Source organism: Lagenorhynchus albirostris, chromosome 2 (genome assembly GCF_949774975.1).
Source record: "Lagenorhynchus albirostris chromosome 2, mLagAlb1.1, whole genome shotgun sequence".
Classification (NCBI taxonomy): Eukaryota; Metazoa; Chordata; class Mammalia; order Artiodactyla; family Delphinidae; genus Lagenorhynchus; species Lagenorhynchus albirostris.
Genome location: NC_083096.1, coordinates 50,058,944 through 50,073,521, shown reverse-complemented (window position 1 = coordinate 50,073,521; position 14,578 = coordinate 50,058,944). Strand labels below are relative to the sequence as shown.

Genomic DNA, 14,578 nt, shown 5'->3' with positions numbered 1-14,578 from the left:
AGCATTTAGTTTCCCCCAAAGTAAAAGATTTTAAAAAGTGAAAGTGAAGATATGCTCATTAGAAATAAAGAAAAAGCCAGAGGTAAATTTTTTAAAAGTCATGCCTTTAAAAAAAAATCATACTGGATTAATACAGATAGCAAATAAATAAAAACTGTTAAAAAATGCAGCTTATGTGTGGGAAGCAACTTAATGTAGTGGAATGAGCTAGTTTAGGATATGAGAAACCTCATTCTAATCTCAAGTCAGTTATATCTCTTTATGTGACTTTGGGCAAGGTGCAAAGGCCTTAATCCTATGAAGGAAAGAGAAGTTCTCTGAAAAGAACAGTACAAAACAGGACAAGCTCAGGGGTTCTCTCACCTGGTGCCGGCAGTCGCTTCCTCAGTGTGTCCTGGCTCTCCAGCCCTGCACTGGAATGCCCAGGACTCTGGGTATCCTGAGGGTCAAGGACAGGTGGCTCCTGCAAAGCTCCGGGTCTGTCGCTCACATGCTCAGGGAGGGCTGCAGAGCTGCTCACTAAGTGTGTGTCTGTTCTTCCCACCTTGTCACTTGGAGAACAGTTGGGTTCTGGATCCAAGAGGTCTTCACCCAGACTTTCTGAAGGGAGCGGATGCCCTTGTTCTCCACCCTGGAAACTCTGGCTGTTCTCACCTTCTGTATCCTTTGGATATTTCCTATCATCTGTTTCATCTGGACTTTCTGATTGATCATCTGTATCTGCACTTCCTGGACCAACTGATGCTACCTCTTGGTGGTCTTTGTTAAGACCAGAGGCAGGGTTTGGGGTCTGAGCTTCTTCAGTGGGACTTGCTGTCACTGTAGTCTCCTGTGCCTGACAATTTATTGATGGATCATTTTCCAAATCCTTTTGAGGGTCTATTGAGATAAAAATTTATAATTTTTATTTAAAAAATTTCCCTATATTTTTGTATTTTAACAAGGTCCCTGATTAATAAAAATATTTATATAGATTTTTATGGCTTATGAGGCACTCCTCCTAAACATTACTTCTCTTGATTTTCACTAAAGGTGACTGATTAAACAAATTCACTATCATGTTAATCTAACAAATAATATGAATGTAAAACTATTTTGAATGACAAACCAATTTTTGGTAGTATTAAATACATCCTCTTCCCTAATGAAATAACAGACCTAGGCAATAATCATCAACAGCAACTAAAACCATTATGCAAAAGGATAATGAGGAATTTTATGAACGAGATGAATGAGACTGACAACTGCTGAACCCAGTGATCAATCTTAACATCACAAAAAGAAGGAAAACCAGACATTACTATAACCTCCCGAATTCAATGCAATAGGAAGTACACCATACCACTTATGAAGTATTCTTGCCAAACTGAATCTGAATCTGATCAAGCTTCTAGAGCTAACTACCAGTTTCCAAGAAACACAGGGATAGAGGGATACATTAAATTATGCCTCAGGAATGTAATCAGCAAAACCCATAATGAGGGAAATTCTAAGGGACAAAAGACTTTGTTTATTTAATAACAGCAGGAAATAAAAATAAATGGCAAGAAAAAAAAAGGAGTAACCTATTGATTAAGAGGTACTTGAATACATCAACAATGTGTGGACCACACTGTTTAGATTCACTGTGCTGCAAACCAGTTGTTAAAGAAATATTTATGATATAATCAGAAAACTTTGAACACCAGATATTTGATGAGACTCAGGAATTATTGTTCATCTTCTATTTATGATAAAGGTATTGTGAGAGTGTTTTTACAAAGAAATCCTTATCATTTAGAGATAAGTGTTCAAGTATTTATGGCTAAAATTATGTGACACCTAGAATTTGCTTCAACTCAATGATATGGGGGTAAGGAGAAGTAAGGGAGTATAAATGAAACCACATTAGCCATATGTTGACAGCAGATGAAGCTGTTTGATGGGTACATGAGATTCATTTCCTCTCTCTACTTTTATATGTTTGAAATTTTCCATAATAAAGCTTAAAAAAAAAAAGAGCAACCAAAAAGATGTATCAATCAAATGCAGTATGTGGCCCAAACGTAAAGAAAAAAGAATTTAAAAACCCAACGGTGAAGAAAAAAAAAAGTATGAGACAATGGGGGAAATGTGAATACTGGCTGTATATATGATGACAGCATGGAATAACGATTAATTTATTTTTTAGGTGTGCTAATGCTATTTTGGTTCTTTTTTTTAGTTTTTAAATCTATCTTTAAGAGATGTAAACTAAAGTATTGACAAATAAAATGATATAATGTCTTGGGTTTGCATTTAACTATTCCAAGGCAGGCAGCAAGAGTACTATTATGTAGGTAAAAGTTGAAGTTAGATTTTGAGTACATGGGACTTCATTATACTGTTCTACTTTCATATATTTAAAAATATCCTTAATAAAATATTTAAATATACCCTTCTCTTCTGAAAAACCTACTTCATATTTTGCCTATTTTATATCATATATATATATAGACACATACACGTAAGTAGGATGAAGAATTTAAATTTCATCTTTCCTTATAACTGAAAGATCCCCCTCTAAATATATAGCATATATATAGCTTACTTGATTTTTAAAAATGTAACTCTAAAGATCTGTCTACCATCTTTTTTTAAGATGCATTGTAATTTTTCCAATACTATAGCTTCCTACTATGGGAGTCTCTAAAATATAACTCTTTTTCATAATTAGGGTCTGGTATTATGGTAAAATTCAGTAAATATCAAAGAATAGGAATCATAACAAATTAAGCAATTAAGTTAATTTCTTTTTTACTTCCAAACTTCAGTTTTAGTCACCAGAGACTTTCTCTCTAGCACAGCCCTAGTTTCCTACAGCACAAACCTAGTGTTGTACAAACTAGTCTTACCCTCTGGAGGATCCCTAAGTCCTCTGTCGGTCATGTTTGCGTTTTATCTCTTCAGACTTTGGGATACTTTTTGTTAGTGTCTGGTTTTCCTTGTGCAGATGTCTTGTTTTCTTCTTGTCCCAAGTCCCAACAGGCTCATGTTTCCCGTGGACCCAGGAAACAAGGCATATATACAGTGACTAAAATAAAATGAAAAAAATTAAATGACTTTTTAATTCATACATGGGAGAAATGCCAATTTCAGCTTTATTTACTAAATCTGTATAGTTTGAGTAATATTTCCTCTCTGAAACTTTTCTAGTGAAGAGAAAGTGTTTTCTGGCTTTCATGAGGATCATATTCCAAATCTTAGACTACAAACTGAAGAAAAGCTTCAGATTATTAACCTTGTATAGATGCCATAGCCTTCTAATACATTCCAATGTGTCTGGAAGGATGTAAAAAGTAAGACCAAGTGATCAGAATCTTGAAGAGAACATCTTTGAAACTGAAATGAAAAGTAATTCTAAGAGTAAAAATTTAAGTCACTGTTGAGTTAATCACTGCAGATTTCCTTTATGTCTTCAATTTCTGTCCCATATAAATTTCTCAGAGTTTGCCTATCAGAAGCTTTCACTTATCATTAACAAGTAACAATGCACATGGGCTACCTACAAACTAAGATGGCTGTCTTGGTGTTAGGAAGAGGAAATACACACTTTGTGTTTAGTCACTGCCTTCTTAGTGGTTTTCACACAGTATTCTTTTGTAAAATATGGAGACAGGTATCTCTTTATACAACGCTCTTCTATACAGTGCTCAAAGAAGACTAAATATAAATGATTATGATCTTAAGACATTATGTTTACTCTATAGTCTTTAATTAAATGTTTCTGTAAGAAAAAACAAAAAAATAAATGATTATGAGCTGTATATAAAAGGAATAAAAATCAGAGGCAATTTATAAGCAATAAAAACTTAATCATGTCATTTTATAGTTAAATCTTATTTTTTGTCAAAAACCATACCACTCAAAGTTACTTAACCTTCACTATCTATAAAAATGATTAAGGATTGCTATGATGACTAAATATAAAAATATGTGAAAGAGCTTTGTAAAGTGCTACATTTTTTGGATAGCCTAGTTGAGAAGTTAGTCAACTAGCCTTTTTTGTGTCCTTCTCACAACACTCTTTTATAAAATCTAATTTTACAAGTTAAAAAATTTAATCCCAAATGCCTAGCACAGATCTTAGTATACAGCAAGAACCCCATATTTTAATTTAAAAGAATATGAATAAGTGAATGAATGCTTGAATGTACGAATAGAGTGGTGTCAACTATAAACTGAATGTGAAGGGAGGGGTTAAAAACAGGCCTCCTTTCTGCTGGTGTGAACACTTAGAAACAAGTCTCAGATTTGGAGGGTTCCTTGTCACCCTTTTATCTGCTTCAGACTCCTGGGACTAGGCTTATACATCTCCTTTTCATTACCATCATATGTTGCAATGAGGGTTACCTCCTATCCTATTTTGTGATAGAAAATAAAAAGTCCCCAATCCTTTAAAAATAAAGTCTGGTTACAAAAATTTTAGAAAGCGAAGATGCTATTCACAATAACTGTAAGGTACCTCATGGTAAAAACTAGAAGGTACCTAGTAATAAATCTAACAACACATATGCAAGAATTTTAGAGTAGGGTGAAGTTTATGGTATGTAAATTATACCTCAATAAACTTTTAAGAAAAGAACTTTTAGGGAGAAAAGTATAAAACTTTACTGAAGGACATAAAAAGGACCTAAATAGAGAAATACATATAGACAGTAAGACTCAAAGCCATTTAATGCCACTTCTTTCCAAATTAATCTATAAATTCATTGCAATTTGAAACAAAATCTCGAGACAATTTTTTTATTGTTATATGTTTCTTATGGAATGAACAAGTTGACCCTAAAATTCACAAAGAGCAGTAAAGGATTGAGAAGAGTCAAGATAATTCTGAAGAAAGAAAAAAGAATTTTGAAGAAGGGGGGATATTTTTACCAGATATATCAAGATGTTAAAAACAATAGGGCATTGGTGTAAGAAGAGACAGATTACACAGAATAGAGAGACAAGAAATATATGCATACATAAATAAAGGAAATTGAGTGACAAAAGAAAAAGAATGGATCAGTGAATAAATAGTTTTGGGACAAATGACTTTTCAAATGGGAAAAAAATTAGATTTCTACCTCCACAAAAATCAATTGCAGATAAGAGACCTAAATGTAAAGAGCAAAACTTTGAAATTTTTGGATGAAAGCATGGAATACCTTTATAATCTCAAGGTTTTCTTGATCAAGATATAAAATATACAAACCATAAGGGGAACTTTGACAAATGTGATGACGTTAAAAATGTTAATCTCTAGACAAATCATCAAAATCATGGTTAAAAAATTCACTGACTATAAAGATATCAGCGACACATATAATCATTAAGAGATTAATATCTAGAATACATAAAGACTACTGCAAATCAGTAAGAGACAAATAATGCTATTTTAAAAGCAGTGGGCAAAAGAGATGAACAAGCAGTTAAATAAAGAGGACATCTAAAAGTCTACTGAATTGGTAAGAAACTTAGTCAAGGAAATGCAAAATGAATTAATGATGAGATACCATTTCACAACCACCAGATTGGCAAAAATTTTTAAATCAGGCAATACCAAGTGTTGGTGAGGATTTGGAGATACAGAGATCTTTACTGGCAATGAAGTAAACTGTTACAGCTTTGCACAGCAATATGGCAATACCTAGTTAAGACACACACACATTCTATAAATCGGCAATTCTTTTAGACATATACCTTAGAGAAACTTTTCCTCAAGTGCCCAATGATGTTTGTAGCAGCATTGTTTAAAATGAGGAAAAATGAGAAAATCTTAAATGTCCATAAATAAGGAAGTGGAATTTTTAAATTGTAGTATATTCTTTTTTTTTTTTTTTTTTGTGGTACACGGGCCTCTCACTGTTGTGACCTCTCCCGTTGTGGAGCACAGGCTCTGGATGCGCAGGCTCAGCGGCCATGGCTCACAGGCTCAGCCACTCCGCGGCATGTGGGATCTTCCCAGACCGGGGCACGAACCTGTGTCCCCTGCATTGGCAGGTGGACTCTCAACCACTGCGCCACCAGGGAAGCCCATTGTAGTATATTCTTAAAACATAATATTGTATATAAATTAATGAGTTAGATATCAAAAATTTATAAAGGTACAATATTAAAGCATTTATATAAAATTTAATAAACACAATAATATATAGAGTGATTCAAAAATAATTGAACAAGCAACTATATGCTAATAAAATGGACAACCTGGAAAAAATGGACAATTTCTTAGAAATGCACAACCTTCCGAAACTGAACCAGAAAGAAATAGAAAATATGAACAGACCAATCACAAGCACTGAAATTGAAACTGTGATTAAAAATCTTCTAACAAACAAAAGCCCAGGACCAGATGGCTTCATAGGAGAATTCTATCAAACATTTAGAGAAGAGCTAACAATCTGTCCTTCTCAAACTCTTCCAAAATATAGCAGAGGGAGGAACACTCCCAAACTCATTCTATGAGGCCACCATCAGATACCAAAACCAGACAAAGATGTCACAAAGAAAGAAAACTACAGGCCAATATCACTGATGAACATAGATGCAAAAATCCTCAACAAAATACTAGCAAACAGAATCCAAAAGCACATTAAAAGGATCATACACCATGATCAAGTGGGGTTTATCCCAGGAATGCAAGGATTCTTCAATATACACAAATCAATCAATGTGATACACCATATTAACCAATTGAAGGAGAAAAACAATATGATCATCTCAATCGATGAAGAGAAAGCTTTCAACAAAATTCAACACCCATTTATGATAAAAACCCTCCAGAAAGTAGGCATAGAGGGAACTTTCCTCAACATAATAAAGGCCATATATGACAAACCCACAGCCAACATCGTCCTCAATGGTGAAAAACTGAAACCATTTCCACTAAGATCAGGAAGAAGACAAGGTTGCCCACTCTCACCAGTCTTATTCAACATAGTTTTGGAAGTTTTAGCCACAGCAATCAGAGAATAAAAAGAAATAAAAGGAATCCAAATTGGAAAAGAAGTAAAACTGTCACTGTTTGCAGATGACATACTATACATAGAGAATCCTAAAGATGCTACCAGAAAACTACTAGAGCTAATCAATGAATTTGGTAAAGTAGCAGGATACAAAATACACAGAAAGCTCTGGCATTCCTATATACTAATGATGAAAAATCTGAAAGTGAAATTAAGAAAACACTCCCATTTACCACTGCAACAAAAAGAATAAAATATCTAGGAATAAACCTACCCAAGGAGACAAAAGACCTGTATGCAGAAACTTGTAAGACACTGATGAAAGAAATTAAAGATGATACAAACAGATGGAGAGATATACCATGTTCTTGGATTGGAAGAATCAACACTGTGAAAATGACCCTACTAACCAAAGCAATCTACAGATTCAATGCAATCCCTATCAAACCACCACTGGCATTTTTCACAGAACTAGAACAAAAAATTTCACAATTTGTATGGAAACACAGAAGACCCCGAATAGCCAAAGCAATCTTGAGAAAGAAAAACGGAGCTGGAGGAATCAGGCTTCCTGACTTCAGACTATACTACAAAGCTACAGTAATCAAGACAGTATGGTACTGGCACAAAAACAGAAAGATAGATCAATGGAACAGGATAGAAAGCCCAGAGATAAAACCATCCACATATGGTCACCTTATCTTTGATAAAGGAGGCAAGAATATAAAGTGGAGAAAAGACAGCCTCTTCAATAAGTGGTGCTGGGAAAACTGGACAGCTACATGTAAAAGAATGAAATTAGAACACTCCCTAACACCATACACAAAACTAAACTCAAAATGGATTAAAGACTTAAATGTAAGGCCAGACACTATCAAACTCTTAGAGGAAAACACAGGCAGAACACTCTGACATAAATCACACAAGATCCTTTTTGACCCACCTCCTAGAGAAATGGAAATAAAAACAACAATAAACAAATGGGACCTAATGAAACTTCAAAGCTTTTGCACAGCAAAGGAAACCATAAACAAGACGAAAAGACAACCCTCAGAATGGGAGAAAATATTTGCAAATGAAGCAACTGACAAAGGATTAATTTCCAAAATTTACAAGCAGCTCACACAGCTCAATATCAAAAAAACAAACCACCCAATCCAAAACTGGGCAGAAGATCTAAATAGACATTTCTCCAAAGGAGATATACAGATTGCCAACAAACACATGAAAGGATGCTCAACATCATTAATCATTAGAGAAATGCAAATCAAAACTACAATGAGATTTCATCTCACACCAGTCAGAATGGCCATCATCAAAACATCTACAAACAATAAATGCTGGAGAGGGTGTGGAGAAAAGGGAACCCTCTTGCCCTGTTGGTGGGAATGTAAGTTGATACAGCCACTATGGAGAACAGTATGGAGGTTCCTTAAACTAAAAATAGAACTACCATATGACCATGACACAGCAACCCCACTACTGGGCATATACCCTAAGAAAACCATAATTCAGAGTCATGTACCAAAATGTTCATTGCAGCTCTATTTACAATAGCCAGGACATGGAAGCAACCTAAGTGTCCATCAACAGATGAATGGATAAAGAAGATGTGGCACATATATACAATAGAATATTACTCAGCCATAAAAAGAAACAAAATTGAATTATTTGTAGTGAGGTGGATGGACCTAGAGTCTGTCATACAGAGTGAAGTCAGAAAAAGAAAAACAAATACCATATGCTAACACATATATATGGAATCTAAAAAAAAAAAAATGTTCATGAAGAACCTAGGGGCAAGACGGGAATAAAGACACAGACCTACTAGAGAATGGACTTGAGGATACAGGGAGAGGGAATGGTAAGCTGGGACAAAGTGAGAGAGTGGCATGGACATATATACACTACCAAACGTAAAACAGATAGCTAGTGGGAAGCAGCCGCATAGCACAGGGAGATCAGCTCAGTACTTTATGACCACCTAGAAGGGTAGGATAGCGAGGGTGGGAGGGAGGGAGATGCAAGAGGGAAGAGATGTGGGGATATATGTATATGTATAACTGATTCACTTTGTTATAAGGCAGAAACTAACACACCATTGTAAAGCCATTATACTGCAATAAAGATGTTAAAACAAATTGAACGAATGAAAAAAAAATGAACCAACTACTGATACATACCATAACATGGATGAATCTAAAAAGTGTGATGAGCGAAAAAAGCCACACACAAGATTATATGCCAAATGATTCCATTTATATGAAGTTCTAGAATTGCCAATGGTCTGCAGTGATGGAAAACAGATCAGAGGTTCCTAGGGGAAGGACTACTGACTGGAAAAGGGCATGAGAAAACCTTCTGGAGTAATGAAAGTGCTTCATATTTTTATTGAGGTAGTGTTTGTCATCAAACTTAAAATCTGTACATTTTATTGCATGTAGAATATCCTCAAAAAACTTCTTTTCAAATAACAACTGAATGCTTTAAAAAACGTATTACTTGGAAACGGGGTTGTGGTCAATAAGCAGTCTGCAAAGAAATCATGAGAGATATTTCAATAATCTTACAAATGTTCAATATACACCTTTCTTGTCACAAGGCACACATCATTCCTATAGCCCATTTCACTCAGACCCTTTGTAACATCGTTGTTCATAGCCAAAACGTAGTCCCTCAAGGCTACAAGGAAGAAGTGGTACAAACACAGAGGTTCTTGACACATCCTCACAAAAAGTCACATGGTGGGGTATCTGGGAGATCTGGAGGCCACTATTCCAGAGGCAGGTCAATCTTTTCAACAGTGTCCAATCAATACCAGGAAATGTATACATTAGGAATCTCTGGACTGTGTAATAGAAGTGAGGCAGAGCCTCATGCTGATGGAAAATAGGCATGTTGGAGACTTTCTGCAGCTGTAGGAAAAACCACTCCATAAGAATGTCCAAAAAAAAATACCTTTGATGGTATCTTTTGCAAAAAGGAACTGATGAAGTGAATCCCTTTCAAGTTCAATTGTGAAATGTTGGTTTTCAGTGCCCCATTTATGGAGGTTATGATTCATTTTTCCACTTAAAGAAAACAGCCTTATCACTGGTAGTTATCTCCACTTCCCTGTGACCCTGAAATCTGCACCAAAACTTATGGTTTTGCTTTAACTGTCTCCATGAGGGCGTGAACCAGGTTAAAGTAGTAAGGCTGCATTCTCCATAACTGGAGAAAATCAACAGATAGTAGGCTGAGGGATGCCTACTATTTCAATATCCTGAGACCTCCCTGAAGAGGGACACAAATTTGCCTCAGTGCCTCTTCTTCTGTTGTGGCTACCCTGTGCTCTGTCTTTAAGATGCACCTTTTCTGCTCCATCTCAATGTACCAGTGGTAATGTTTTGTCAGCCTGGTAGGTGTTCATTGTCTGGTATATGGAATGACCTTTGCACTGCAGTAATACAACCAAGTTTAGCAGACTCCAACACATAAAATTAAATGTTGTAAGGTTATCTCTACAGATTGATGCATAATACATGTTTATATATGAATGTTACTGAGTAATAAAATTTTGAAAGTGTTCAACTATTTTATTGCTCTGTACATTGTTTAAATAAACACATGAACAGAAAAGATATATGCTTGCTTCTATGGAGGAAAGGACAGGAATAGGATGAGAACAAGAATCGGTTTCAACTGTACCTGTAAAGCCTCTAAAAAAAAGAAAAAAAAGGTATATGTGGCAAAATGTTAGCGCATTTTATCTATTTTTTCAAATTGAAGTATAGTTGATTTACAGTTGTGTTAATTTCTGTAGAGCAAAGTGATTTGTTATACATATATATACATTCTTTTTTATATTCTTTTCCATTATAGTTTATCACAGGATATTGAATATAGTCCCCTGTATTATACAGTAGGACCTCGTTGTTTATCCATTCTGTATATAATAGTTTGCGTCTGCTAACCCCAAACTTCCACTCCACACCTCCCTCCACCTTCCCTCCCCCTTGGCAACCACAAGTCTGTTCTCTATGTCTATGAGTCTTTGTTTCATACATAAGTTCATTTGTGTCATATTTTAGATTCCACATATAAGTGATATTATATGGTATTTGTCTTTCTTTTTCTGACTTACTTCACTTAGTATGATAATCTCTAGTTCCATCCATGTTGCTGCAAATGACATTATTTCATTCTTTTTTATGGCTGAGCAGTATTCTGTTGTATATAGGTACACCTTCTTTATCCATCTGTCAATGGACATTTAGGTTGTTTCCATGTCGTGGCTATTGTGAACAGTGCTGCTATGAACATAGGGATGCATGTATCTTTTTGTTTTTGCAATGCCATGCACCTTGCAGGATCTTAGTTCCCCGACCAGGGATTGAACCTGGGCCCTCGGCAGTGAAAGCATGGAGTCCTAACCACTGGACCGCCATGGAATTCCCTATCTTTTTGAATTATAGTCTTGTCTGGGTATATGCCCTGGAGTGGGATTGCTGGACCATATGGTAATTCTTTTTCGGTTTTCTGATGAACCTCCATACTGTTTTCCATAGTGGCTGCACAAACTTACGTTCCCACCAACAATGTAGGAGGGTTCCCTTTTCTTCACACCCTCTCCAGCATTTGTTAAAATTTGTACACTTTTTTTTTTTTTTGCGGTACGCGGGCCTCTCACTGCTGTGGCCTCTCCCGTTGCGGAGCACAGGCTCCGGACGCGCAGGCTCAGCGGCCACGGCTCACGGGCCCAGCCGCTCCGCGGCACGTGGGATCTTCCTGGTCCGGGGCACGAACCCGTAGTCCCCTGCATCGGCAGGCGGACTCTCAACCACTGCGCCACTGTACACTTTTTAATGATGGCCATTCTGACTGGTGTAAGGTGGTGCCTCATTGTAGTTTTGATTTGCATTTGTCAAATAATTAGTGATGTTGAGCAGCTTTTCATGTGCTTCTTGGCCATCTACATGTCTTCTTTGGAGAAATGCCTATTTAGGTCTTCTGCCCATTTTTCAATTGAGTTTTTTTTTGTTGTTGAGTTGTATGAGCTGTTTGTATATTCTGCAAATTAAGCCCTTGTCAGTCGCATCATTTGCAAATATTTTCTCCCAGTCTGTAGGTTGTCTTTTTGTTTTGTTTATGGTTTCTTTTGCTGTGCAAAAGCTTATAGATTTAATTAGGTCCCATTTGTTTATTTTTGTTTTAATTTCTATTGCCTTGGGAGACTGACCTAAGAAAACACTGGTATGATTTATGTCAGAATGTTTTGCTTATGTTCTCTTCTAGGAGTTTTATGGTGTCATGTCTTATGTTTAAGGCTTTAAGCCATTTTGAGTTTATTTTTCTGTATGGTATGAGGGTGTGTCCTAACTTCGTTGATTTACATGCGGCTGTCCAACTTTTCCAACACCACTTGCTGAAGAGACTGTCTTTTTCCCATTGTATATTCTTGCCTCCTTTGTTGAAGACTGACCATAGGTGTGTGGGTTTATTTCTGGGCTCTCTATTCTGTTCCATTGATCCATATATGTTTTTGTGCCAATGCCATGCCATTTTGATTACTGTAGCTTTGTAGTATCATCTGAAGTCTGGGAGGCTTATGCCTTCTACTTTTCCCTTTTTCCTCAGGATTGCTTTGGCAATTCTGGGTCTTTTATGGTTCCATATAAATTTTAGGATTGTTTGTTCTATTTCTGTGAAAAATGTCATGGGTAATTTGGTAGGGATCGCATTAAATCTGTAGATTGCTTTGGGTAGTATGTCCATGTTAACAATATTAATTTTTCCAATCCAAGAGCATGGGATAGCTTTCCTAAGTTAATGTATTTTAGACCTGGGTACATAGGTGAATGATTTCCTGCACTTTTCTATATGATTGATGTTAATATATTTTTTAAATGAGTAATCAAATAAAATATATTAGCTTCTGTGAGGAAAAGTAAAAATCAAAAGAAAAGGCCTGTGGTATGATGAATTGGGAGATTGGGTTGACATATATACACTAATATGTATAAAATGGATAACTAATAAGAACCTGCTGTATAAAAAAATAAATAAGATAAAATTCAAAAGAAAAAAAAAAAAGGAAAGGCCTGTAATGGTAACTCTGAGCCCACACACAATGAACTTATGTTACAGAGGCACACTTCAACCACAGCCTCCTATACATTTTGTCATATCCAGTTGAGAAGAGGTAGGACAAAGAAAAGCTACCCATGAGAACAAAATCAGAGCTGGGAGAGCAGTAGGACCTCACCCAACCTACTCCATCTTGGAAACCTCAATCTTATGATGTATGGACTATTAATATTCCTTCTATTTTACAGATAAGGAAACTGAGATATAGAGATGTTAAGAATCTTACCCAAGAACACACAACTAGTAAAAAAATATATATATGTATCATAAACATACTATAAGGCATCCTGATTCTATATTTGAATTGTGACTCTAGCACATATGACCTGGGTAAATTTGCACATATTCTTCAACTCTTCTCAAATTGCTTATTTTGGTGTTGCGAAAGTCTCAAGTGATATAATAAATCATGTAGCAACTACATCTACCACAATTATGATTATAAATGGGCCTAAAAAATGTGACAATGATTTGCCTTGGGTCATTCATCCCACCAGGCCTCTTAATCTTTACATCTAAGACCATTTAACATACATAATTACAGGATCGACCTCAGTCCCAAGATTAATCTTGTTCTTCACCAGGAAGGATTTAAGAAGTTTTTAACAATTCAGCATCAAGTTCTAACAATTGGCTTTAATCCCTGTTCTAAAACTAAGACTCTACCTTATCCCTAGTTCTAACTTCTGCCTCATTCTCTTATACCCTTCCTAGTCCTAAAGACGTACTACATGCCATATGATTGACATATGTTATCACATTTAAACCTCACAACAGTATGAGGTAGGTATTACTACATAACCTATTTCACAGATGAAGAAACTGGATACAGAAAGGTTAAAATGCCCAAGGTCATTTAATAGTGCCAGAATCAGAAGACAAACCTAGGTCAGCTGGCTCCAAAGCTATTATTTTTCCTCTATAACAAGTAGTTTTCAAGCTGTGTTCCCAAGCTTCCATGGAGACTCAAGGGCTGCCAGAGGAGACTGAAGAGATAGAAGGGTTATGGCTCAACTCACTTTCAGATATCTGTATTCTGCTGATTGCCACATACACTTTGGATGTCATGGAATTCTTTCTTGCATGCCTGTCTGCCTGGGCTACCTTCTCCTACAACTTAGAGATGAATCTTAACTTAGTCACGTACAACTCAAGACAGACTCTGCTTTAGTAGGTACTTTCCAGTTGCCCCAGCACAGTTTCCATTAAACTTCCACTCCTATGTCTGCATTAAAATAACAGAGAGTAGTTCTAGAAGTCTAGAAATGGCCACCATTGTAATTGTGTTGTAATTATCAACTCTCCTACAGTACAGAAGTATAGATTAATATGGCTCATATAATCCAAAACAGTGAATCAATTGTCATGAGAATTTTATACTTTAAAATTCATTATTCATAACTATGAAGTAGAGTATTTTAGAATAATCTGCAATATTTTAAGCCAAGTAAAGTCATACTTAAAAAAGACCGAAGCTGAAA

General features: G+C 35.9%; 1 protein-coding gene across 3 annotated transcripts in view; it reads right to left on the bottom strand.

Moving 5' to 3' along the window:
* Positions 1-14,578, bottom strand: part of LOC132510365 (torsin-1A-interacting protein 2-like) — a 38,440-nt gene that overhangs the window by 3,952 nt on the left and 19,910 nt on the right. For all 3 annotated transcript variants that reach the window (XM_060132349.1, XM_060132338.1, XM_060132328.1), the window contains 2 exons: positions 2,874-3,052; positions 364-879 (listed from right to left, as the gene is read on the bottom strand). In XM_060132349.1, coding sequence (XP_059988332.1) covers positions 364-879; positions 2,874-2,907 — 550 coding nt within the window. In that variant the 5' untranslated portion in view covers positions 2,908-3,052. The remainder of the gene's footprint in view (positions 1-363; positions 880-2,873; positions 3,053-14,578) is intronic.